This window comes from Anguilla anguilla, chromosome 6 (assembly GCF_013347855.1).
Source record: "Anguilla anguilla isolate fAngAng1 chromosome 6, fAngAng1.pri, whole genome shotgun sequence".
In the NCBI taxonomy this organism is placed as follows: domain Eukaryota; kingdom Metazoa; phylum Chordata; class Actinopteri; order Anguilliformes; family Anguillidae; genus Anguilla; species Anguilla anguilla.
The window spans coordinates 52579940-52607804 of record NC_049206.1 but is presented as its reverse complement, the minus strand read 5'-3'; the positions used below and the strand labels follow the sequence as shown (position 1 = coordinate 52607804).

The following is a 27865-nucleotide window of genomic DNA, read 5'->3' as shown; positions in this document are numbered from 1 at the left end:
GACTGCTTGGTCATAATATGCCACTGGGATGTGGCCCAGTCTTTGCGGTCGATTCTGGTGAGTTTAGACATCCACTGGCCTGGCCTTTTGATGCCATGCGCTCTTCACTCTTAGAGATGGAGAACCAGGAAGTGACTAGGTTTGCTAGCATTGCATACTGTAGGTTCCTGTCCATTTGGTTTTGTGTATTTGTGTCACATCTCAGGCTATTAATGAGCCATGGCTTACATGCTGGCGAAACAACCTGTCAGTCTCGCATCCAGAGCGCTGGAAATAATCCAGTAATTGGCTGTTTTTGTAAAATTCCACCCACCTCAGTTATCCTTTTTTTAGATCTTGGCGAAGGCAACCGAGGAGCTGTTCCATTTACGACGCCTGGCCACTCTGCTGTTTTAATAACGGCTCCTGCAAGATCAGGTTTGTCAGGAAGAAACGGTGAGTGGCAGTCCTGACAGGAACATGGGCTTAAGAATCAGAATCACTTTATAATTTACAAAACACATGCGACAAAGGGGTCAAATACAGATAAACAGCTGAGTGCTTCTAATATTTTCAGGTTAAATGATGAATAATGAATAAAACCAATACCCTAAAGTGCTTCCAAAATTAAAAAATGAAAATAATATGTCTTCCCTTCTGAAAGCATGGGAAGTAGTCATATCCCATTTATATCCCTATATTATTAAATTTCCTTTTCTTGTACTGTAATTGTGTAATGATCCTAAATATGATGTAGTGCTCCAAATGTTGCCACTGCCTTGTCTGAGCATGTAGCCTGAGGTCTATCTGCTTTGTAAGGCATAAATAGCTATCTGGAGTTATCTGCCGTCTTGAAACTGAACTCCATCGCCAGACACAATGAGGTATTATGACATTGTCATTGCGCGTACTTCCGTGAGTGATACAATGCATGGCCTACTGTTCTATTTTTTCTGCAAGAACCCGTGTCACGCCGGAACATCCCCCGCCCGGTTTTCCTTTCACTTGATTTTGAACTGTGATAAGTGGTTTCGCATAAACCCAAATGATATCATAAATCAAGTTAAGGTTTGGTTATTTTGAAATCATCAGAGGAAGGTTGCCAAACCAAAACAAAAAAAAAAAAAGAAAAATATATAAATAATAAACAAAATAAGGTGCAGTGTATATATTACTGAAATGGCTGGTGAGAGAGTTCAGGTGAAGATGTGGTGAGTTTGATCAGAACTCTTGTAGCGGAATTTGTTGGGTTCCTGTTTAATGGGCGACGCCCGTGGCTGCGTTCCTCTGTCCAACCCTTCACTAGCCTCATGATCATTTCCTCTCCTTCCTCCCGCTGTTACATACAGTATCTTTTCACAAGGAGTGTCTTCTCTAGTGTCCTGCATGGAAGCAGTCCTCGTCTGCCATATGCTGCTGCTCAACCCTTTTCATGCAGTGCGTATCTTGCAGAGGGAACTGTGTGGGCGTAGAAACCGAGGTGCAAGTGCCTCCCTGCTAATTAGTCTCTTTGGGTTTCCGATATATTGCTTACAGATGGTAGGAACGGCTCAGCGACACAAAACAAAGATGTTCCGTGTTTTTTTTTGTTTTGTTTTGTTCTGTTTTACCCCCCCCCCTGTTCAGTTCCTCGACGCGGGAGGTATAATTCGTCCACACCGGCTTTTTGGCCGCTGGATGCTTCCTCGCCGCCCGAGGCTCTTCGATAGCGTACTATTTTCTGAATCTTCGACGCCCCTCTTTGTCACCGTCAGCCTCATTAACCGCGCGACAGCTTGTCCTGGCGAGAGCGTCGGAGGAGGACGAATGGGAGGCACTCTGCACAGGGCAGCAGTTCGGCTCTCCGTCTCTCGTGACAGGCGGCTGGGTCAGGACCGCTACAGAGAGGATGAGCTCTCGCCTCAGTGCTCTCCAATTGCACACCTGCAGCGCGGAGCTCCTCCGTTTGAAAACGCGTATGGTTTAAATAAGAAATGACTATCGGGGCCAGAAAAAGATGTTTTTTGAAAAAGTTATCAGAATCGGAATGTGCATGTGTGTGCGTGCGTGTGCGCGCGTGTGCTTGCGCGTATGTGTGTGTGCGTGCATGCCTGATTTATTATCCGATTAATGAACTGTGAGAATTCATGAAATTGAGATTAATGAAATGTGGAGTTTGTCCTTTTGTGCTGGATTACACAAGGAAACAAACAAAAGATTTTCCACAAGTCCCTCTGGGAGTGATTTCATTCAAGGGATTTTGAAGCACATTGGTGCAGACATGATGAAAAAGATCTTGGGGAATACTGGTTCAACAGATTGTTATATGTGATTATATTGTGTTCCAAATATCTTCATTAGAATGTCATTAGAATGTCATCACATATAATCCTTGCACTATTAATATTTTACTTTCATCTGAGACCACTGCCATAAACCATTGCTAATGTGTTCTATAAATATCATCATCAACACAATGAACATGGCTGATGTTCCATTTCCATGTTTGTTGCATTATAATAGCAACGGACACACATATTACAAATTTCAGTCCCTGCTCGTAATTTTGCTGGTGGGTAAAATAACTTTACAGTTTAAGTCGCTGACATACTAGTCCCAAAACAGCAAGTGCATCTGCTGACTGACTGTGCTTTGTGTGCCATGTAGAGGTTGCGAGGCAGAGAGGTTGCTATGGCCCGCATCCTGGATTTTCAGCCACAGCAAAACATATTGCAGCTTCAGGCAGACTCACAGTCTGCGAGGGTCAAAAATGAGAGGGCTGGGTTCAAGAGCATGACTTCCTACCTGGGGCTGCCAGTCTACAGCTGTTGTCTTGAGGCTGGTACTCTAGACCACTAGACCACGTTCTTTTTGCTAAAAGTAACAGAAACAGCATATTCAAATGGCAGCGGTGCACATGCGGTCTTAACGTGACGACATACTCACTAAACAGGCTTCTGAAGTCATCGCTTCTAATAAATCACAGCGCTCGCACTCTGGCTGGCCCCGCCTCCCATCCCGCCTCCAGCCTAACGTGACGTATTGCCAGAGAGGGGAAGCATAATTGCCTGGCAAGGGAGTTCACGGAGTTCTCTGTTTACCGAACGGTAGCAGCAAGGCGGTTGGGCTGGTCCTGCAAAACAGCTGAAAGCAATCCGCAGTGAAAATCGGAAATACCTTCGGCTCTCTTTTGCAACTGCCGGATCCAGCCGTGTCAGGGGAGAGAAGAGTTGCAAGGCCTGTTTACTCTGTGAGAGTGCGAAAACAGTCACCTGTATCATTCTTATCCCGGATTTGGGGGAGAATATTAAATAAAACACTTCTATTTTTATGCAGTGAAAAATAGACAAACAGTATACAAACAAACAGTAATGGAAGAGGAATCATGTGACATTTTCACCCATTTTGCATTGGAGGAAAGAGTAACAAGGCTGGAGGTCCACATCTCCTTGTGCAGACACACCGCTCCCAGCACCGTCAGCAATACACAGCCTCTTATCTGGCGTTGTTAGCGGCTGGGCAGCGCTGTACCCTGCCTCTCCTCTTTGTGCTCCTTGATTGATGCCCGACTGTCCGCGCTGGTGCCAGCGAGATAATCCGTCCCCTCATTGGTGGGGTGACAGCAGGAAATCGCACTTCCCACTTAAACCAGTCCTGCTCTCATTAGCCTGGCCCTCCCCCATTACTTTGAAGGTACTGTACATCTAACCTCTTTTCCCCCTAGCGTGTGGGATCTCATAAACATGCGTGATGCTAAGAGGAATACAGAACACCGACTGGCTCCTCCTCCGAGTCATTTTTAGTCATCTGTGATGTCACAATACCACCTGTTGTTCCACAGGAAGGTGCGACAGTCTGAAAAGAAAGAAGTAAGCCTTTCCTATAGCCCCTAGTTTATTCTCTCAATTAGTTGAAGAACAGTAGCTGAATAGGATACAGAACTCTGAAGAGAAAACAAAAAATATGAAATAACACTGCTTTGTCTTAATGTCTTAGAATTGTATATTAAAAATGGTTTATGTTGTCAAGTCAAATACAGGAAGTACTAAAGTTGGCCTATTATAACATTTGGATGACAAACATGTAATTTCCATACTTGCGACCATGCAACAATTTGCAATGCTGTTGTTTGGACATATTCTGAGTCAGATGTCTCTACCCTAAACCCTCATGTCATCATAAATTGATGGGGTTCCATGAAATTCTTGTCTTTCTGGTGCTCATGCCACATTGGATGGAGTATATAGACTGGGAGAGTCTTGCAGGCTCAGGTGCCAGTGAGTCTGCTGGCCACTGATCTTATCATAATTACAATACACTGGGTACAATGGTAGAATAGGGACTGGAAGTGAGAGATTAGGAACTACTCAAGTCAACAGATGTGCTGATTCAATCACAGTAGTACAGCCAAATGCATTACAGCCTAACATGCTCATTAAAATTATTCTTTTTTACAATATAGCGGTAAATAAAAGATGAATTCATATTTCTAATAGATTTATTTGTAATCACAGAGCTTTTCTCTTTGGCTGCGGAGCAGAAGCAGAGGTTAAAACCACAACAGGAAACCATGTTGCCGAAGCGCTATTCCACTTCCTGTCTGGGGTTATGCTTAGCCAGTATCCTCCTCTGCCCCTGTGGTTAGTGTCTTTTGACAATTAGCCTCATTCTGTTTCCTGCATTATTCACATAAGAAATAGAGAATAGAATTTATTAGAATTTTTGTAGGGTGCAAACGGTACAATAAAAAACTGATTTATTTAGGTATTTAAGGCAATGGACAGGGTCAGTGTTCTCAGGACAATGGGAGGGGGGTAATTTCATGTGAATGTTTAAATATCCCAAAGAAAGACATTGATTTAAAATAAAAGAAAGTATAAAAGCGTGACCCTGCTATACCCAGTGCTATACATGAGCAGGGAACTGTGCACATGGGACTTCAAGTTAAAACCAAACCCTTCCTGTGTTGAATAAAATAATAAATCATATCAGCACAGGATATACTTCAGAGACAATTCCACTCAGGCCTAAGACCACAATTTCCATTTTTATCAAACACCAGACACTCTCATCAGCTGCTCTCACACACCGTTGCCTTGGAGACTGACCAAGCATCACTAAACAAAGATCTGTGTGCTGCTTCTGCCGTGTTAAGTTTATGGTACTCTCATCTCCCCTGCCAAACATGTGTGCTCAGCGTGTACAATCTTGGAATCTGTCTTCTTTGAGTGGGTCGTGTGCAACTCGAAACACAGCTTTTAGCATTCATAAAACAGAATGTCACATCATGACATTAATACCTCTCTCTCTCTCTCTGTCTCTCTCTCTCTGAATATTTTAGCACTCAAATGAATACGTCCAATGAAATATGAGTTTCCTTTGTTTAGAAATGAAGAATGCATAAATAAATAAATACAAATGTGGAAATAATGTGCAAATAGAGCCAAAGATCTATAGATAAATGAGTTAATAAATCAATGAATTATTATTTTTTTCATATATGCATTCACTATTCATTTTAAGAATTTAATGAATAATTTCTTGTTTCCTGCTGACATTAAAATGAATACATGTCAATCAACTCCCCAGTAAGCATATACCATTTACATTTGACCAGGCCAGATATGGTTGATCATATATGTGCATGATGTATATTCACTAGTAGTGACATTTAAAAAAAAAAAAAAAAGCCATTATTTTCTGTAAAACAACATCCGTACGTGGAATGATAAGCCTTTGTTTCAAAGTGACAGCACTTAAGGAAATGACAACAAGCGGAACACATTAATACTGAAAACACAACCAATGTATTTCTTTTCTCTTGACCGTCTCTCTTAAGGCGAACGCTCGACTGGACTATTTGTGCTCCACGCCGAAGGCCGCACCATAAATATCTGTTCTGCGCCGACTCCCCCACACTCTGCCCATGCCATGGCAACACAAACAGTAACGTCTGCATTCACGTTGGCATGGGAGTGAGTTGTAACTTCAAATAATGCGATTTGTTAAGGTACGCGGCTCAATGTGGCACAGACTCTGGCCCTAGTCACTGGACCTGCTCCTTAGCCACCTGCCAAAAAAGACCCTACTTGCTATTTTGCCCTTGGTGCTTGCCAATAAGTACGCCAGAAATAATTTGGTCTCACACTGGGTGACCCGATGTTCGGTTTTTCTCAGGACAGCCCTATATTTCAGCCCCCTTTTCCTGTGTCCTGACTTACTCTTTCTCCCATATTCGATTATAAAATTAATGTAAAACTATCAGTTGATTCAAGCACCACAGCTAGTCAATTAATTCTTGATATTTATATTATCACATACCACATGCTAGCATCACACATCAGCTTTCTTTAAAAAAGTTATTATTATCTCACAATAATAAATGATTATTGAAACACATGTACTGTGCTTATGTGTGTTGGGTCTTATTCATTGGATTGTTAGCTCATAAACAAATAGATATGACCCAATTCAACCCATAGCCTTGTACAGAGGTAACTGAAAAGCAGTAGGACTGACAGAAAGGCTTTTATGTGAGACTTTCTATCTTATGAAAACATAATTGATAATAGCATGTGTTCATGCATGCTTTCTTTTTTACTCTAATCTGTTCAGTGTCTGCTCTTAATCCATCATCTGCTTGGTTGTTTCTTTTTTTAAAGAAATTTGATGTGTGGGGCATCGACCAGCCTGTTGACAAGAAGGTTGATGTGGTGCTGATGATTTATTGCTACTTCGGTGTCAGTGGCTTCACCACCATTTAATCACCAAATCCATGTTCCGCCAGTGCAAATATTTATACATCCCTGCCTGGACATCTCAGTTGGGCCGCCTCCCAAATCTGTGTCACTGACGTGACGCAAAACAGGATGGATTGGACGAGGTTCTGAGAGGAGATTTCAAAAGACAGTGACAGAGTGTAAATATAGTATCCTTGTGGCACTGGATATATTGCTTCCTTCAAGGGCACTCTTTGAGTTTTGCCCTTCTAGGCGACTCTGACATCTGATGTCCCAGGGTAATGCTTGAAGTGAGGCCCAATGCTTGACAACTACCGCACAGCCCTTCCTTTCAATTGCATTCCTCAAGCATCAGGTTGCTTCTGGGAACACGTTTGAGGAAGTCCGGATCATTTCTCTAACCTTGGGGTGAGGTGAACGTTTATTTGGCAGACCGATCTCAAATGTGAAATTCAGCACGTCCGTGAGAGGTTGCCTCTCCGGAGATTAAATTCATTTGACGATGTATTTTCACACCAAATAGCAAAGGTTGCCTCTGAAACACTTTTTTTTCCCAGAGTGGCTGTGGCCCAGGGATTGCTTGCTCTGACGAAGTGAGGTTCCCTCGACTGCTGGAAACAGGAATGTGTGATCACTCATGCCACCGGTGCTGTAAAGTGATGTACACTGCATTTACTGATCTGGCCTTGGGGTGGGGATCATGCTTCCAGAGACTGGAATGAGGTTTGCTTTTACGGGTGTTTTGTGATCGGCTTGTCAGATATAGAATAAATGGCCATTTGGCCATCCTTAACCCATAAAAGGCTTCAATCAAGTTGTACCAGCGGTTTAGTGGCCATATCCGATATATGCAATTACAGATGAACAGCTGCAATCGCAATATTTAATAATTAAAATAGCATTTATTATTCTGTGTTCCTTGTTAGTGTACAATTGAAACTATAATTTAAAATGAAAAAATGTACTTGTGGCCTCTGGTTTATTTATTATATGGATATTTGTATGAATTTTTCATGTTATTGATATTCAGTTCAATTCAATTTAATTTGCATAGCGCTTTTTGCAGTGGTGCTATCAAAAAGATGCTTTGCAGAGAAAGCATAGCCAAGAAGAGAACATATTATGATGCTCTATTCTCAACGCATATAATAGCAAATTGCACTTACTAAAACGTTTTATATGTTTACTTTGTATTTTGCACATGAACAACAGCACTTTCAGAGCTTGGCTCATATCTCCACCATCTTGGCCCACAATCCAGCCCAGACACTGTGCTACACTGCTCGTGCCCAACAGGAAACATCTGGAATGCAGGATTCACAATGCCCAGCCCTTGTATCTTGTCCCTGTTCCAGTGCTGTCTCTGCGGGCACAGAGGGATCCTCCAAAAAAATCATTACATTTCTAATATGCTATATGGAAAATCGTGAACAAAGGGAGCTAAGCATATAAGATAAAGTGGGGATACCACTTTGAATTATGCACAGTATATGATCTGAATAGAGGATAGCTGTATGTATGTAAATAGATATAATTTATTTTGTCCAATAGTGGCAAATCAGACTGGATACATCCTCAGATGTTTGGGTTTCAGTTTTGAGCTGTTGGAGGAATAGGTGTAGCACAGTGTCCTGCAGAAGCCTTTGTGTCCTTTGCTGGGGCGTGGCATTATGATGTAATGGGCCACTAACGTGATGCAAAACAGGATGCATCATGAGGAAGATTTGCCGCTTCATTGAAATGACTGCTGCTCAGAGCTGCACATCTGGGCTTTTCCCTCTGACAGTGCAATGCCTCATAGACGAATGAGCACGGTACCATTGAATAAAGGATTCACGTATAGCTGTAGAGTGTACAGTCATTTCGAGTCAATGCACAACCTCATGTCAAGATTAATCACTGCTAACAAAGCTGTATATAGGTTGATTGTGGCTTTACTTGGCTATACCTTCTACAGCATACTCCAGTTACAATAGATAACAATCCGTGCACTCTGACCTGGTTAAAATGGAATTAGCCAGTTCATGCTTTTGAGTCAATTTAGATTTTTCTGTGTATCAAAACATTGTTCGTATATGTGTACAAATAAATATAACATGGAAGCATTTTGTGTGGTGTGCAGATCTTTCTTTTCATACCATTACACGGCAAAATTTAAAACCATAATGGCTTTTTACACATGTTTCAAGTTTAATGATTGGCATGTGTATGTAGGGACATTTTACAGTTAGAACATTAGAGCCTAGCTGGAACTCAATCCAGGTGGCCATACGGTGTGTGTTCCCTCATGGCAGGTTTCCTCACCCAAATATCAGGCTTCCGTCCCGTTGGGAGTGTTTGTCTGGGGTAGTGATTACATAGCCGAGGCAGCGTGACAAATAACACATGTCTGTGCAAAGCAGTCATCTCAAGATAGAAGAGGGGGGTAAAGACAAGGTACAAGCATCCATTTCCTTGGATTTATTTAGCTGCAAGACATTTTCAAATGGAGATTGATCGCTATAATTAGAAAATGGATGAAGAACTTTGTCTTCTTGATTTTAAAGGAATAATCCTGTATTTGCTAAATGAATGCAAATCAATTATGTACTAGTACAAGGATAAATGCATTGTAGGGTAGCAAACTTGAGCACTTTGTTTCTCTACAAAATTGAATATATTATTGTTTGCACACAACATTTGACACCATGGTGGTATGCAATAAAAATAGAAATAAAAAATAAAAAATAGAAACTGTATTTATGAAACGTACTGCAATGAATCTCCGGGAACATCCCTCACATACGGAGAGAATGTTGCGCGTTCCCGTATGAGGGCAATTCATTTGTTAAATGCGCGGTCCAGAGGGACTGGCAAACGTTGCTGTGCGAGTGCACGGTGAATTGTAAGAGGAGCGGGAACGCGCACTGAGCCACACGAAGCGCTTCCCGGGGAGAGAGAGCGGGCTGAGATAAGAGAGAAACGAGAGGCACAGAAGGGAACACGGAAACACAGTAGGAGCGGTTACCGAGCAAGGTGTATTGGTAACTACGAAAGATACGGACTCCGTAGACCCGTTTTACAAACCCAAATATTGGGTGCACACATTTTTTTTTTATCTTATAGTGGTCGGACTGGACGTGTTTATTGTGGACAAAAGGATTTTTTCTTGTAGAATACCATTCAGGATTGAGAATGTCGGGGACCAGGGAGGAAGAACGGCGGAAACTAGCCGACATCATTAACCACTGGAACGCCAACCGGCTCGACCTGTTCGAGATCAGCCAGCCCACCGAGGTGAGTCCGTGGACCTTCCGGGACCTACAGGCCGCGTCGGGATAAGACAGAAATCCCTGTGGGAAGCGAACGGAGAAAAAGGAGGCCGACTGTCTTATTTGAATAATCTGACTGACTGACTAGCTAACCGGCAGTGGAGCTAGCCAGCTAGTTAATACCTGTAGAGCAAGCTAGCCAAATAGGTTGGGGTGTTTTATGTTACAGTGCTGCAAGGCAGCTCGGTTTGATTAATAGTTAGCGTGCTGGCTAGCTCTTAACCCATTACTAATAGTAAAACCAGTTTACACTAGCTGGCTAGCTTTGCGGGGAGCTGACTAGCTTGCCAGTGAGACAAGTGAATGCAATTTTAAGGACGCAGTTGCAAGCGCACTTTGTCAGTTCAGTTGTCTGGATAAGACCATCAATATATCCATGCTGTATTTTCCATTACAAAAAATATAAAATGCTAACTTATCCGTCGGTGTAGTACAGTTAGCTAGCAAGCAATATCGCTGTATTGTCTTCTTGTTCTGGGGTGAAACTTGCGGTCTTCCCAAACTGGGTTTGCTAAGGTAATACTAGATTGCTATCTACGCTGGGAAAGGATAGAGAAGTTGTCGCTTTTACTGATTAGCAGGGGGTCATGAAGCGCAATAGTCATTTTTTACCGATGTCTTTATCGAGTACGGATTCTTAAAGTCTACGAACTAGCTAGCCCTAGTCGGTTAACCGTGTTACGCTAACGTGGGTGAACCGTGGTCGAGCCAGTCAGATTTTAGATTTGTGGCGGCCGTTAATCATTTTCCGGAGGCTAGAGAGGAAATTGTCAGTTTTCCACGCATTTAGCTAACTTTAGCTGGGTCTGTGAATTAGAGGATTAACGTTAACCAGACAGACAGGGACTTAATGGAAATGTGGTGTCAAAAAATTAAGTTTCTTTTTTAAGTTACTGTAGTTGTCTGGATTACATTTTGTCCACAGAAATTGGTTTGGTTGGATGGCTATGGGACGGGACTGGTGTTAGTTATTGATGAAAGAATGGTTTCCACTTGGAGGAATAAAAACAGGATTGCTGGAGTTTTTTAGGCGCGCATTAATTAAAGGGGGAGGTGGTGGGTATAAAAGGGGGTCGTTGTGGCGAGGCTCGGAACTGACTACTGGAGTTTGCAAAGAATGCAATGTGACTACTGCTGCATGTATTGAAATACAAGACCCCTGACATTTCACTGAACTGCCTACATACTGAATTTGAATTTTATAACAGATTTGCAAACCAGATTTTTTTCTGAGTGCCATTGTTTTAACTTTGGTTTACTGTACAATCGACTTGATTTATTGCACTTGGAAATAATAATGTCTGCCGCCAGATTTGTTTTTAATACGCGAAAATGCTCCTCTATTATAACTTGACCTAAATGTCAAGGCAGTCAAGTGTGACCATTGTTTTCTCCAACTGCTACAGATAACAAGATGATTTCAACAGATTATGTTTATCAGTTTAGATTAGCCTTGTCAGTTTTAATACAGACTATAGCTAATCTCAGATGTGTGCCCTAAAAGGTGGTTAAAGGTGCTGTAATAGTTAATGGATGGGTTTATAACTGATTGGTTGCAGGAGGTGGGCTTTTGTAAGATATATTGCTGTTGCACGCTTCAGCAGTTAAGTGTATTGTCTCAGTACCATACACATCCAGTACAACTGGGTTACCAATGAAAATGTAAGCAGTGTAAATGGCCATATCCCACACTTATTGCATGCTGGATTTTAGAAGCTGTAAATGCTACATTTACTGCTGTGTCAGTGATGTTTGGGAGTTTAATTGAAACGTGAATGTTTACCCCCTGCACTCCATACAAATATTTGGTCACAACCAACATATTAACAGATTTGTTTAACTCATTATGGATTAGGCTATTCAGTGCTTGGACGTTTGTTTTTATGTTTTATCTTTCCCCCATTTTATGGGGGCTGTATTCTAAACAAATATTTGGTCTCTACCAACATGTTAACTGATTCATTAAACTCATTATGGATCCTATCCCAAGTGTTTGGCAGTCTGTTTATATTTTTTATCTTTTCCCCGTTTTACAGGGGCTCCAGGCCTGTTTTTTTGCCTTCTGCTACTGCCAACATGTCAGATTGTTAGTGGTAATTACTTTAGTGAAACTATGTTGGTGCAGAGAGCACCACACTACATTTAGCCTATCCTGCATGAATAAAGGGTGTTTTTCATAGGAAAGTCTACTAATTTTCACAGGAAAAAAGTCAATGCGTCGCCTGTTCTTTAAGGTAATGATACGGTGCAAACTGTGTTTTCAGATATGTTCCAAGGCGGTTTGGCAGTTCACCCCAGCCCCCTTCTTGTCAGCATCTGAAAGAATGTTCCAACCGCTATCCGGGATGTGTGCAGTGTCAGTCCTCAAAGTGTCAACTAAAAAGTGATTTCTAAAAAAAGAGCTTTGGTCTGTTGTTTAACCTGTCATGTGGTCTGTACGGGAATCGTCTTTAGTAACTTTAGTGTTTTCGTTATGCAAATGTATTGTAATAGCGTTTGGTTTGTCAGTACCTCGTTTGCTCAAAAATGCAATGTGTGCATAAAGGTTACTGGAACGTGGTCCAAGAAAGATACAAACAACTTCAGATTAGGCATGCCTCTGGTGGTACACATTAATTATTGTGGTTCTTTAATTAGGAAAATGCGTGTTTGTGGCCTGGCTTCCTCCGGGGAACCTTTTAGTCGATGTGAAATATAACCTTAACAAAGAGGTGAATTGGTCACATGTCATAGGTGCCATTTTCCCATGGCATTATGAAATGCAGTGATGTAATGATTTCTGTGAATCCTTCGATTGAAACCCCTGAAAAATGTGTAAAATATGAACAGCTAGTTGTGACTGCTGACAGAGACACTCCCTCTCTTTGCTGGACTTCAGCCAAATACCAGAGATTTAAAGGGCTAAAACAAGCCAAACAGCATTTTTGTTTCCAATAGTTCATCGATCCTCATTAACTGAGTGGCCGTGTAGAGAAGGGAAACTTGTGGCGGCTACAAATTTAGCGTGTCGTCCTTGAGTTTTTCCAAAGTTGCCAAGTTCAAAGTGTTTTTTGGCCTGTGAGATAGAAATTGTTGCGCCTCTTAACATCTGTACTAGGCAGCTGTATTCCCAAAGCGACAGTCTGCCTAACGTGTCACAGAAGTCCCAAGGTTTTTGTGCGGGCAGTTCATATCTCTTCAAAGAGCTGTTCATTTGAATACTTTGTGGTTTTGGACAAGAGTTTGGTGAATGTTGTCTGAAATTAATGTCTCTTTTCTGAGAAAGCTGACAAGATTTTAATTGGTGTTGCGCAGACCAGCGGTGCTCTGTTTGTACGTCAAACGAACACAGCAAGCCAAAACTGGTCTCTAGAGCTATGGAACCCTGCCAAAACGAGTGTTTTGGCTAAACATACGACGACCACTCCGGTCCTATTCCGAATTTACTCTGCGGTCCACTGACACATAGTTGCGGGCTGGGGTGGAGGCGGCCCATATCTTTGTGGGCCCGTAGCGTGTGTGGCAGTTTGTAAAGTTTGCCATTTGGGGACATGCAGAGTCTGCAAGCTTTAACTGGAACTGAAAAAACAACGGACCTGACCAAAGCACGGCTAAAACTGCACACGGGGCAAGAACAGGCGCTCTTATCTCGATGGACGAGGGACGGATGGAAAACAAAACAAAAGAGAAACCTGGGAACCGATAAACACTACCTAGAATCAAATGAGTCATTCCAAAGTTTTTGTTTTCCTCTTAGTGACACCGTAAGTTTAAAAAAAAGAAAACCTGGGTCATCCCGTATTTTACCAAGCTAATTTTAAGCTTGGTTGGGTGTTTAACTTCTGTGAAGCTTTAAGCACGGAGTCAGCGAGCCTGAGGTTCACCAGCGCTAACACAAAGCCCCCCCCCCCCCCCCCCCGCCTGCCTGCCCCATCCAGTAAAAAAAAGGTTATCTGCTCTCCTGCAGGTGGACGCTATCGTTCCGGTCCCTGAAAGGGTGGGTGAGGGGGCAGCGTCCCTTCCCCCCTGCCATTCACCAACGACTTGTTCTGCTGCCATGGCGATTACTGGTGGAATGACGTTCTCTTGGACATGGGCAGAGAAACGCAGTCACGTCCTGTGATTGCTGCATCCTGCTGAAGATGAGGGATGATAAAATGGCCATCAGACTGTTGTGGTGTCAACTTACTTGTAGATAAAACAGAGAGGGCCTCCACCAGTCACAGTCTATGTTGGTAGCAACAATGAGTAATGCAAGCTGTGATTGGTGGATGCTGTCTCAAGGGTTACTGGTTCGAGTCCCAGCTGGGGCTGGGGTGCCTGTACCCTTGAGCAAGGTACCTAAATTGCTTCACTGAAAATATCCAGCTGTATAAATATATAAATACAAAGTAAAAACAAAAGGTAAGTTGCTATGGAAAGCCAAAACATGATGTAATGCATTGGTTATTGTGAACGAAACTAGGCTGCGCAATTGGTGGAGCTCTCTCTGTAAGGTGACATCACGCTTATCCCTGTTTTATCCCCCTGGGTAAAGCCAATGCTTTCTAAGAACTCTTCCAGCCCCCCCTCTCCCCCCCCCCCCCCCCCCCCCCACTGGTAAACTCACACCGCCATCGATTTCTCCATTCAAGCCAATCAGTGAATTGGCCGCGGTGTTCGCACTGGGTGCTGCAAAGCTCAGAACAGGCATAGCATGCCGTTTCTGGAATGCAGCCGATTTAGTTTTCCTGGCAGGTGGCACTCACAGCACAGGCAGGGCTAATCTATTTTCAGGTAGTCGGTCATTAAGGAAGTAGTGTGGCTGATTTGAGCCGGTCCGACCGCGCCGAACGAGGGACATCGGCTTCGGACGCCTTGCCCGCTGTGCGATCGCCACGGCTCCTCCTCCACTCAGAAAGGCTTTCAGCCATAATTCATTCTCCATTCTTTTCTCCAGGGTAGTTTTAGCTGCCAACAAGTCAGGGAAGGTTTAAACTAAAAACAAAACAAAAAAAGGCCCTTAAATTCGCAGGTGCGTACCCCCGCCTGTCCGTGCATAATGCACTGTGTTTTTGAAAAAGAATTAAGGTGTGGTCTGTGAACTGACTCATGAAGAGTGCAAGGTTTACACTGAAGCATGTGAGCACTGTAAACACGCAGAGTGAGTCACGCTGTTTGCCGTCGCGGCAGACGTGACGGCGTATGTTTAGATGTCGGCGCAGATTATTGGCTGAACTGTTCCCTCTCCTCGCTTTGAAAATGTCGGTGGATCCAGGGAACTACAGTGCCAACATTAAAATGTTTTATTTTTTTAAGCGTGAGCTGTGCCAATGGTCGCCTTGCCAAATACAAGCCTTGGCAAACGCGCGGCTCTCGACGCATTGAATCTAGTTCTGCTTTATGGTTTGTTTCAAACCACGATGGGAATATAAGTGCACTTCTGTGGTGTTACATCCACTCTCTTAAGGTTAGGCCAACTCCATATATTAAAAAAAAAAAAAAAAAAAGAAACATGATTTGGTCTCTGAAAAAATGATCATAGCCACGGCATCGACTCCAGTTGTGCTGAAAACAGGAACCGCTTTTTCACGCAGTGTTTACAGTAAGACATTTCTTTTACCCCGGTGGTCTTTTGCGGAATGTTTTCTCGTAGCACTTCCGATCCAGCGGTGGTTTCTGAAAGCGCCGATTCGCCAGCATTGGGTAACGGACCATTGTGTTTCATAAGAGGACAGGACCCATGCTGTTAAACTGCTGGAGAAAGGGGTCGGGGGGGGCACTGTTATTTAAACACGAATCGCTTGTCGGGCCACTTCATGCGAGGCCATTCCTTTAGCTTGAGCTGAACAAAACATTTACATTTTTTTTTTTTGTACTGCCAACCCAAAATGGGATTCTGAAAGGAGCTCTCTTTGGGGGGGGGGGGGAATGTACTCCCGTGTGCTAAGCTCCAGATCAAAGGCTGGGAAAAGGGCCTTGGCAGGCCAGTGTGCTCTTCCTGTGCAGCAGGGCCGCTGGGCCGGCCAGGTTAACCCACGTGCGCTCCTCTGGCTCTTCTGAGCCAGGACAACAGCCAGGACAAGGATGGGTCAAAACCTGGGCCGTGTTGCTTGGCTCGTGGCCACTTGTGTGTTCTAACCGTTTGGTATTCGAAGTGGGAACACAAAGATCCTGGGAGGGAGAGAGAAAGGGAGCGGGAGTGAGACAGTGAGCCAACTCCAGAGCAACAGCAAAAACCACTGTAGACAGATCGCTCGCTTCCGCAGCTCCACAAAATCTCAACACTCGTAATTCTCGAGGACAAAATAATTAGACGATATCATTTCTCTTTCTCTCTCTCTCTCTCTCTTCTTTCCCCTCTTCCTATTTTCTCCCTCAGAATTACTACACACACGTACATGCTCGTCCTCTGCTCGCCCATTTCCACAGTAAATGTACGCTCTGCAGAGTAGGGTGAGGTTTGAGGTGAGCCCACAGCCCCAAACTGCAGCAATCCACTGAGTCCTGATCTGGGGGGAGGTGGGGCTGGGCTGGGACTAGCAGAGCCTGACTGTGACCCACTGCTCTGTCCTCTACCCTCCTCAGAGGTGCCCGCTTTGCCCATCCCTCCCGGATTCCTCTACACAAGCCAGGCTCGATTTAGCTCATTTTCCTTTTTCATATAGAACAACATTTCGGAAGCTGCGAGGCTGCTGTTTTCTGCAGCAGTGGTGCTCAGCTCCTCTCTGAATTCACAGCTGCGATTATTGTCGGTACGAATGGCACGACGCTCCCGTCTGGCAGACCGCTTTTCCTGTCAGGAGATAATGAGGAGGCATGTGATTTCTGAGGGGAAAATGGGGGCGAGCTCTGGGTGGGACAGACTTTCCATTTTTGTCCCTCTCAACCTTTGACCTGGGCAGAGCGGAGGTTCTCAGGGTGGGGGTGGAGGAGGGTCATGACTAAAGTAACTTGCTGCCCATGCCGCGCTTTCCGTGGGCATTCACGCGAGCGAAAAGACATTAACCTGTTATTAGCTGGCTATATATTAACAAGAGGTGCATCTCATATCGTGCACTTGCTCATTAATTAGGTTGAGACTCAGAGTTTGGCAAGGACTTGTTTGGAGTTAGTTCTCTGTCGGGCTGGGTTTATATCCGGAAATGTCCGGAAGTTTCTCCCCTGGCTACTGTCATTCTTCCCTCACGTCCTCCACCTCTCGCCGCTGCTGCACGTCCCCCACGCGATCGCATCCGCTCGCCGCTTTCCCCTCGGCCCGGAGATGGAGACGCCGCGATCGTCCCGTTTCACTGCGTCGCCCGGCCACGCGCTCCAAACGTTCCGGACTCCCCCGCCCCTTTTGGGGACCGTCCCGTGGGAAGCTCAGCAGACACTGTGGGCTGAGAGGGCTGCCTGACTGGAGCCGTGCGTCTGAACTCATCCGCAGTGGCCTGTAATCCGGCAGAGTATCAGGTCATGTGTCATAAATCGGTAAATGACTAAATGCAGTAATATGGGATACACTGTAGATTTTGTGTGTGTGTGTGTGTGTGTGTGTGTGTGTGAGAGAGACTATGCCTGCGTGTGTGTGTGTGTGTGTGTGAGACAGAGAGAGAGAGACTATGCCTGCGTGTGTGTTAGTCCTGTTGCATGTTTAGTAACATTGTTTCAGCCAGGTGTTGTGTGGCCACGCTCTGACAAACGGACAGTCCTCACTAAAATACTGCCTGTCGCTTTCGGCGATGCTGTACGACACTGTAAAAAAATGCGCCAGAATGCACAAGAGGTGAAAAAGCAAAAATGTGACCGTCTTGGACTTGATTAGCATTTTGGGCTAGAAGCTAGTTAAGCTACTCTGTTCATCAATCAGTCTGTTTTATCTTGCTTTTTTTATCACGTGTTTCCTTTGCCACACACTCGGATAAAGGCGTCCCGTCGCTTTCTCTGTCCCTCTGATCCGCTTGTTTTGGGTGGAACTGCACTCTGACCGGCCCCGGGACTACACAAGCTCCCCTTTGTTGTTACAGAGGGAGACGGGAGGAGGCGACCGATAGACCCCTTTTTAACTTGGGGGAGGTCAGCGCTTGTCCCTGGCCTCGGCCTGTCAGGGCCCATTAATCTCCTGGGGGGCCCATGCGGTCACTCTGGGCTGCGGGTACACCGCTCCCACTCTGGGCCCAGAGGCGCTCCGCTCCGGCTCATTGGCCGTCCCACCCGTCACTCAAGCGGTGGTCCGGGCCTATGTATGAGGTCAGAGGAGGCTTGCTTATGACTTAAATCGACCTCAGCGCTGGCTTGCCTGTCTCGATCTAGAATTTTTATTTTGCCCTATAAAGCGTTGCGACGCTGTGTTTTGGCTGGGCCCAGTGTCTCCCATCAGGCCCGTTGTCACAGGGCTTTCACACGTGGGAAAAGGGAGTGACCGTGTCCCTCAGTCTGCTTAGCAAAGGGAAATACAACTCTCACGCCCACCCCGTTCCGTTTCACTTCCTGAGAAAGGCTCGTTCTTTGTGCAGAATTTCTTCATGTTACGACCCTGCCTACTATTTTGCGGTCTTTCACACGTCGAAAAGAGCTTTTTTTGTGTGTGTGTGTGTGTGTGTGTGTGTGTGTGTGTGTGTGTGTTTTGTTTTTGTTTTGCACTCTCTTAGCGGCCAGGCGGTGGGTGTTGGCGTGCGGAATGTCTTGGGTCGGTGTGGAGTGCTTTTGGTTCCCCACATGTTTACCCTGCAGTTTATGAGCCTGCTCTCGGGGGACCTAGAGGATTCCCCACCCTGGGCCCAGAATGTTTGTTGGCTGAGGCGTGGCCCCTGTGTGCTGTCACTCTGAGCCTGGAGTCCTGGGCTCTGTGCTTCAGCTTTGTCCTGTTTCCTTCTCCTTTCTCATTCTACACTCTTTTCTTTCTGTCTGAAGTAGAGAAAGTCCTGCACGTATCTGAAAGTGCAGTAGCCCTGACCCCCCCCCCCCCCCCCCCCCCCCCCAACCCACTCCCAGATCTGTGCACAAATATAGCTGTATTTTCTGTCTGTTTCTTTTCACTGTAGGTTTAGTGCCGTGCACATTATCCAGAATGATGTTAGTAGGCATTTTGGCATCTCTCCACCAGTTGGAACAGCGAGTGTTTTGGCACACGCAAATCCCTGACCTATAAAGTAGATGAAATCATTATACTCATGGGCCCATGTACGATGTTCGCTGTACTGAGGAATGCAGAAATATTTTGGGAGGGGGTTGGGGCTCCACCCTTTGGTTGCCACATATTATCCACCCCCCCACCCCCCCCTCCCCAAATCTCTGCTCTCTTTTGTGTCGAGGCCGCATGGCAAATTCCTGGCATAGCCAGTGCGTTGTAATGCGAGCACAGTCCAGGTCGTTAGCCCAACGTCCCACGCACTGGCACTGACGTACACGGCCTCTTCCCCCCCCCCCCCCGCTGTCTTTATCCCGGCGAAACCTCCTTTGTCTTCTCCGCTGCCCAAGTTTCGTGGCTCTCATATTCGTTTGTTGTTTTTGTCTGGATGTTTCGCTCAGTTTTTGTTTCCGCGGGAATAATGCTCCATTGTGCTGCGATTTGCTTCATGCGCTCGGGGAACGTCGCGTCTCACAGTGTGGACGTTTGCTGGGGGAAAGAGTTTGAGCAGCGCGTTCTGTCCACTTTCCCCATTTTCTCGCCTTGGCGGAAGCAGATTTTGTGGCCGCTAAATGCGCTTTGCTGATTGTGCAGATGTCATAATTTATCATTTTACTTTACGAAAAGTTGTTTGTTTTTTACCTGGGCGTCAAACTACCTAGAATTCAGTTCAGTTGACCGAAAGGTGGCACGTTGGATTCGCAGGTAGGATACTGCCAGTCCTTGCACAAGACACTTGACCTGAATTGACTTGGTATATATCTGTGTGAGTGAGCTGCTCTCGATAAGGGTGTCTGCTCAGTGCCAGTATTGTAATGTGATGTAGAACTCGATACAGCAGCGTTTTTACCCACTGAGCTCGGCTTGGCAGCTCACCCACATATGGGGTCACCGTGCTGCCGTGGCGACCGCGGCTGACGCTGCACGCTGAGGTGCGCCGCCCCCGCCGCCGGGGCGAGGGAAACGCCCGAGCTTCCGCCCGGCCGCAGTCCGTGCAGCAGGAAGGGCTTTTGGCGTCATGGGTGCGTGTTGGGGGAGGTGGGGTGTTTGTGTTGGACGGCGAAGATAAGCGGGCCCATCCTGTGAGGAGGGGGATGGGAAGGGGTGTAGGGGAGAGGGAGGGAGGGAGGGAGGGAGGGAGGGAGCAGGGTGGGAGATAACGCAGGAATGAGAGAACAGTTGGGCTCCAGCGGAAAGACTCCCACTCCCTCTGTGGCTGATAAAGGGCCCTCTCCATTCCAGCCCAGGCCAGGGGAGAGGATAGGGTATGGGGGTCACTGCCTGGTCTAGGGGCAGGAGAGGAGAGGGTATGGAGGAGAGGGTATGGAGCTCACTGCCTGGTCTAGGGGCAGGAGAGGAGAGGGTATGGAGGTCACTGCCTGGTCTAGGGGCAGGAGAGGAGAGGGTATGGAGCTTGTTGAGTTGATCTGCACTAGTTTTCTGCATTAGTTCAGTGGGTGAGTTAAAACGGGGACTGCCTAGAGTGCTGGGTGTTGCAGCTTGTCTCGTCTCTCTCCTTTCTCCTCTTCCTCTGTCTTTCTTCCCACGTGACCTTTGACCAGCGCCCCCCCCCCTTGTTAAAGCAGAGGGGCGGTGTGGTCCGAGAGCTTTGACAGGCTCCTGGCTGGACGGCCCGTGCGAGGGCCCCAAGCGGCGCTCGCCGAGAGCTGAAGCGGCTCAGCCGGCAGACAGCGTGCGTCAAAGAGACGCCTGTCCCGCCCAAGCACAACACAGCCGCGCGCCTCGCCCCAAAAAACGCCTCTGGACGCGAGGGCCGATCCTTCCCCGCGCAGATGTTGTTTTGCTTTCGGGCCCCTCAGACGGCGTCTCTGGCGGTAGCCCGCCCCGATTGGCAGAGCGAGCAGATGTCCGCTTGCTTGGAGCCCCGGGCGGGGCGGGCTGGAGAGTCGCGGGTGCGGTGGAGACCTCAGACGTCTCCCCGCCAGCCCCGGTGCGGACAGCCGGGCCGCCCTGCGGTGTCTGGTTCTGGTGGGTGGCTTTGGGCTGGGCGCAGACCCGGCTGCACCTCAGGCACATGCGCTCGTTTCGGGGGAAATGAGTTCCATATGAGGCCCTGCGCCCTGGCGCTCGTAAAAACAGGGCCTGGGCGGGACGGCGCTTTTGCGCAACCCGGCCTACGGCAAAAAAAAAAAAATGTGGGAGCGGAGCGTTAACTCGAACTGGAGGGAGGCACACGTCTGTTCCGTTTGCGCTCAGAGCTGTTTTGTTAGGACCTTGCGAGAAGGAAGAAAAATTGCAGTGGCAGTCGCTGCTGTTGTAGCTGCTTTTGCTGCTTGTTCAAAAGTTGTTTACAGTGCACCGTCAGTCCGATTTTTTCAAATGCTCAAAGTCCATTTTTAAACTCAACGCTTCACTCTGTCCATGCTCAAATGAAACTGAAAATAAATTCTGTTAATCGAATGCAGTCATAGTGCTGGCTGAGGCGCTACAGTTGGATTCCTGTGAGATCTTTTCCTTGGCACGCTTGTCTAAACAAGTTATCTTAACGGTAAAAGCGTTGTATGCTCTATGATATACACTTGATGGTCTTGCCTGTGTTAAACACAGCGCTTTGTATTCCTCAGCTTCCATAGCGGACACTCGGAACAGTTAATACGCGGGTGACTTGACACGGTACTTTTGCCTGCTGTGCCCTTGAGTAAAATTGAGTTTTGTGAAATTCAGTTTAACAAATTGAGTTATCTCCGCTCTGGATAAGCTGTCTCAGGTGTGTGCGAAGCCACTGCTAAGCTAAGCTAAGCTACACCTGGGCTCCCCATTGGCACAAGTACAAGGGCCTTTAGAAGTCTAAAATTTAGACCGTGATTGGGTGTGTGGCAGACTGCTCTTGTGGAGGGCGCGGAAAGGTTGCTAACGGTCCCCTCGGTCGCCGGCTTCTCCGCAGAATTTTTATCATCGATGATTGGATAATGCGCGTCGGCATATTTATCCCCTCCCCCCCCCCCCCTTCACGCCAAAGTCATTTCAAGGCTTGTTTCAGCGGACGGGGCGCTGCTGCATAATTCAGAGGGGTGTCCACAGAGGCGTCCGCACAGCACGACCTTCGGAGGGCGATCGATGAGGTCAGCTGGACAGGCCGAAGGACAGTATCCCGCCCCCAACCTGCAATTGGAGAAATGTTCACCTCCATGTACATTCCTTTCACAGGGAGCGTGGTTTCCACCTTCTAGTACATACACTTGGGACTTCGGCTGTGTCAATATCAGTGTGCATCAGTTTGAAAATAGGCTGAGGACTGAGGTCGTTTGCATGGCTGAAATGCAGACTTGCACTTATCTGGGACAACTTGACTTAACCTCTGTTTGTCTTAACTTACTCCTGTCACGTTGACGCTCTGAAAAGATGCCTCTGGGCTCAAAAGACGGGGGAAATTGAATTTGAGAAAGGGAAGTTTCCCCTCCATTACGAGGTTAGGGCCACGGCGGCGGCTCGTTCAGAAAGCGTCTTTTGTGTGGCCGAGCCGGCCCGTCCGCGTGTGCGGCGCGGTGAAAAGAGCGCTTGTGCACGCTCGCCGCCGCCGGTCCTCCTCGTTAAAGCAGACTGAATGATGTCCCTGGCGGAACAATCGCGCGCCTGTGCTCGTCCGGGGCCCGCTCCTGCGGCGGGGCCTTTTTTATGGCCGTGCACCACGGCGCTAACTCATTTAGGGACGTGGCAGAAAAAGCACCTCCCTTTGTTTTCATTAGAGGCCACTACGGCGCACGTATGTATGTGTGTGGGGCAGGATGGATGCGCCAGTTCGTCTAGCTGCCGCGCGTGACCTGTCGAGACTTGGGTCTTCATGGACTCCTGGAGCGCTCAGCTAGTGAAGGTGCTTGCTCTGTTGGCTAGGCGATGAGGACTTGAGCCAAGGCTGTGATATTAGCCAGCTAAGGCTGAGAGCCTTCATGGCTGGCCCCACAGGGTAGAGTGTGAGTTGGCCAGAGTTCGGAGAGTTTCAGCTGCGTTCGCTCCTTGCAGAGAATCCCAGGCCCCCACGGGTAGCCTGTAGTTACCGACGAGAGACACACCTGGCCCTCCTGTAGGGTGGGAAGGGTGGGACCGTGGGGGTGGGACAGGCATAATTATTTTCTTTATTTTCTTAATTGTATTGACTTAAACGCACGCTCTCACAGCAACTCCCTGGAGTTCCCCTGAGTAGCTTAACCAAGGTCTTTGGATTGCGGTGAGGAATCTGGAGTACCCAGGAGAAGCTCGCGCGGGCACGGGGAGGGCATGCAGACTCCGCACATAAAGGCCCCGGCCGGCACCTCTGTGCCCTCCTGACGGGCAAGCGCCCGTCCTGCAGCTGCAGCACTGTTTGTGTGGGGCGTGGCTGGCACTGTGCCCAGCCTGGAGGCACGATCGGGGGGAGAAAATGGGGGGTTGAGGGGGAAACTGTGCTCATCTGGTCGTCTTCGGGCTGCTGTCATGTCCGATTTTCCCGCGCGGTTTTCAGGCGCGGGGTGAACTGTAAGAAGGGGATTCTGAAGGGATCCCATCTGCCTGTTTGCTGTAATAAATGAACGTGTGATATGTGACACTTTAAGACGGCCCGGATTGAAATTTCTTTGCACGTCTGTCAGCTCGCTAGGGAAGGGGAGTGGAGGGTTTTCGGGCTTTTTCCATGGAAGCAGCGTGGTGTCTGCAATACAGATCATCGCAGAAATCTGCATTCTTTAGCCAAGCCTGCCTTCCCCGGGCTCTGCGCTTACATATTTTTCCGAGGTGCAAAAGTACACATAAGTTGAAAAATTTAGCAGCGCACTAATGTGTCCCAATTACTAGATGTGCTCCTTAAATTATTTTTACAGTTGGCCGCTCATCAATTTTCAGGAGCAAATGCTCCCAAAATGGGAGCACTGTAGAGCCCAGAAAATGTATGGTTTCTTTGTACAACTATCTACAAATCTGCATTCCAAAAATTGGTGGTCTGCGTTGCAACATTTTTCAGAAACCCGCATTACTAGTGTAAGGTGTACTTGAGGGATGTGCTGAGCAGCAGCGCCTGTGCTGTCCCCTCCCTGTCCTCAGGCAGTGCAGTGCGACGAGGTCGTGTCCATTTCCATGGTGGGCAGCAGGGGAGCGCTCTCTCCTCCGGCCTGGCCCTGTTCTGCCCTCCGGATCGGGTTCGGTAATGGCGATATCCCAGGAGTCTCGGGTGTCGGGGAGGAAAGGGTTCCTGGGCGATGCGCGGGCGGTTAAAACCGCAGAGCGCTTAGGCGGTTGGCTTCGCTGGAGCGGCAGGGCCGTCTCGCGCCCGTGGATTTACGAGCAGCCGGCGAGAGAGAGGGCCTTTCTCATTAGACCTGTGGCCCTGTGCAGAGGCTTCAGGCCCGGCGTAAATCACTCCTCCGCCTGGCAGAGCTAGTGCTAGCGCGCCGTGTCCACCAGCCCCCCGGAAACAAGCGCTTGGCTAACGGCTAACCTTGATCCGGCGGTTCATCAAGGCCTGTCGCTGAGTTTAAGTGCTACCACCCATTCCCCCCCCCCCCCACCCCTCGGTGATTTGGCCCATTGCTGCGTGACAGGTCGTTCGTCTTCGAGGCTCCTCCCTGCTGTCCCCCCCCCATCCCGTCCCGCACACCTGGAGCCGAGGCCGGTGGGCCACGCCCAGGTACCCGCGCGACCGGGGGCCAAGGCCGCCTGGGAGCGAACGCACCGCGGCCTCCCCTCCACGGCGAGACGCCTCGCTCAGCGGGCGTGGCGCCGTGTTTGCGCCCAACGCAGCCAAAGCGGCTCAACTGGAATGACCCGCGCTAGTACTGAAGCGCCCGTCGTGCTAACGGCGAGGCTTCAGTAACCGCGCCGCGGCCGCGCGATTGGTTAGCAGGGTGGGGGGTGGAAATGCGCCCTGCGAATCGAGAAACTCCCCCAAAAAGAGCTTTTCTCATCGGCCTGCTTTCCCCGTGAAGTCACCTCTGCGTTCCGCTCGGAAAATATTTGCTTTGAAAAGAGGCTCTCTCCCCGGGCTGCGCCTCCCCCCCGAACAGTCACGCCTCAGACGCGCTCCGTCCAGGAGGTCACGCTAATTACCCGAGCGCGGGAGGAGATGACGGAGCGCGTCTGGAATCCGTCTGCTGTGGGGAGAACGTGGAACCGGAGCTTTATCAGATGGTCTGTCATCGGCTCCGGAACACCTCTCCAAACGGCCCGCAGAGTCCCGCGGTAATGAATGAGCCCTTTTGTGCGCGCCGGTGGGACTCAGCCGGTCGGCCGGGCCGAGCAGGCCGGGCCGGGTCTGCAGGGCGAAGGCTGCGGGCCTCGTTGCGTCTGAGTGACCGCGGCAACGGTATTCCTCCAGAAGCGCCCGTTCGGAATTGTCCCCCCCCCCCCCCTCCCTGGGCCTCGGCTCTACCAGCCGTCCCAGCGTGGCCCAGACTCCCCTTTGACCCAGAGGCCCCGTGCGCCGTTCGGTTGAGGCTGCGCTCATGCGTCGCGGATAAGGCGCGAGCAAAGGTCGAACCGTGTAACGCGCGACGTTTCGCATTCTGATCAAGGCGGCAAAAAAAAGCAAGATTGCACATATTTAAAGGACGGGTACTTTCGCTTTTGAATCCTGATCGAAATGCAGGAGACCTGTTGTGCGAGTTTAGGCTTCGCAGCGCTTCTTCTCCTCGCTGCCTCGGCTGGGCTTCGCGCTTTGAAAGTCGTGTCGGTGGGGTGGTGGGCGGGACGCTCGAGAGCTTCAGCGCATAGCCCCGTTTGATTTACAGTGGAATGTCAGCACACTTTGAGCAAGGGTGGGGGGAGGATTAGCCCTGTTTTTTGATCCGGTTGTTACCCCTGTGGTGGAGCGGGAGTCGCTCAATCAAACTCGGGGAGCCCGCCTTCCGCCTCGGGACGTCCCGCCTGCATGTCCCTGCAGGCTCCCGTGAAGCGGTTCGCTGATGAATGCTCCGCCTGGCATTTTAATAAAGGCTGACGCGCACCCCCAGACCCTCCGGTTTGCTTCCCGGGTTCGGCGTGTCCCGGACTCTGAGTCAATATTGCTCCACGAAGCCCTGAGATTTAGTAGGGGGCCCCGAGATCTCGCGTCGGGGGTCTTGTGTAACTGCCGCGTTTGAAGGGTCCCCCCCCCCCCCCGCGCCCCACCGGGCGGGTTCAGTGCACTCTCTTCCGCCCACCTCCTTCTCTTATTGCCGGAGCAGGGAGGATAAGTGGGCTGGCTGTTTGATTCCGGTTGCTCCGGGCGACATCTGGGTTTTCTCATTCTGGGATTTCCCGTTCTCTGGTGGAACCTGGTCCACCTCTCCCCCGCGCACAAAGACAGGAAGGGGGTTTAGGTGGGGGCGCGCGTCTGGAGGGGGGGGGGCTCCGCGGGGTCGTCCGCAAACATGGGGAGCTGCGGGGAGGCAAATCTTTTCTTTTTTTTTTTACCCTTGCTCTCTCCACTCAGGGCCCCTGACCTTTGACCCTTGGGGCCTAAAGAACCGGTCGATAAAACTCGGACGCTCTATTTTAAAAGTGCGCCCGTGGGCTTTTCAGCGAATCGGCTGCTTTCCTCGGCTGGCCTGTTTTGTGTACTTCGCTGCCCTGCCGACACACAGATAACAGACGCGCTCGCGGGAGGTGTCGAGCGGCGGGCTAATCTCGCGCTGATAACCGCCAGCCCCCGGGTCACGACCGCAGGCTTCGGAATGCCGCAGGGCACCCCGTCCTGGCGGGTGACCCCGGGCCCGCCAGCTACGTCTGCCTTATTAGGGTATGGCATCCAATTTGTGTTTGGCTCCCATGTTAGTTCTGCCGAATGAGGTAGTCCTACTTTTAGTTAAGCTACTGCCGTTTTGGAGCTGCTTGTCGGTCAGTGGTCTGCCCCGTCGGCTTTTCGCTCTGGAGCTCTCAGAAGGGGAGATTGTGGCACAGAACAGGGATAATTATGGGTAATTCATGCTTGGGCGGTCCATCAGTAAATGCCTTTGTCCTGTGCGGCCATGTTGGCAGCGGTTTGCGGTCCGTCTCGCGTGCGACTGGTTTCAGCCAGTTCTTCCGCATGACTTATCTCGGGCCAACCTGACCCCGATTGGCTGGTCACGTCACATGATTTTACGGAGGTTCAGATGGTTCCTGAGGATTCAGGACCAGCGTTATAGTGTTCTAAATTGGCCAGAGTGGTGAGAGTTTTCCCATCGACACACAATTCTGATGTCCAGGTGCCGCGCGAGGACCGGCATGTAGGTGTCCGAAAAGCGCCTGTTTTTCTGCCAGCAGCTCCTCCCTCTTAAAGTGGTCCGTGCTGATGGCTTTAGCAGGTTTTTTTTGGGGGGGGGGTGCTGGGAGCGCCCACTTGCTGAGCGCTTGCCCCCCGCTCCCCCGGGCCAGCGGGAAGCCGTTTGTCGGGCCGGGCCGGTGATGCGGCGGAACGAGCCGGTCCCTGCGGCCTCCTTCGGCGGCGCTGACCCGCGGCGTGATTCATGGAGTGCCTGGAGAGCGCTGGGGGCCGCGGGGGGAGGGGCAGCGGGTTTTACAGGCCTCCCCGTCCATTACAGAGGCCTCTCCCCTACTGTACGGAACATGTTATTTCAACACTACACAACATATCCATGTACATACAGCAGTGGCCTCCAGCCCTAGTCCTGGAGAGCTACAGGGTCTGCTGTTTTTCATAGTGACATAGTGACATGAATCAATTAGAGCAGTTGATTACACAGTTAACTCAACTCAGCTGGTGTCTTGGGTCTCAATTAGGTGCTGATTTTAAGGTGAAAACAAAAACCAGCAGACCCTGTAGCTCTCCAGGACCAGGGTTGGAGACCACTGACATACATGATCCAGTTAAATGATAT

At 48.7% G+C, this 27865-nt stretch overlaps 1 protein-coding gene across 1 annotated transcript in view; it reads left to right on the top strand.

Moving 5' to 3' along the window:
- The first annotated feature begins 9601 nt into the window (after positions 1–9601).
- LOC118230233 (afadin-like) overlaps positions 9602–27865 on the top strand; it is a 115602-nt gene continuing 97338 nt past the window's right edge. Inside the window, 1 exon segment of the mRNA XM_035423058.1 lies at positions 9602–9974. Within this exon segment, the coding sequence (XP_035278949.1) occupies positions 9873–9974 (102 nt within the window). The 5' untranslated portion in view covers positions 9602–9872.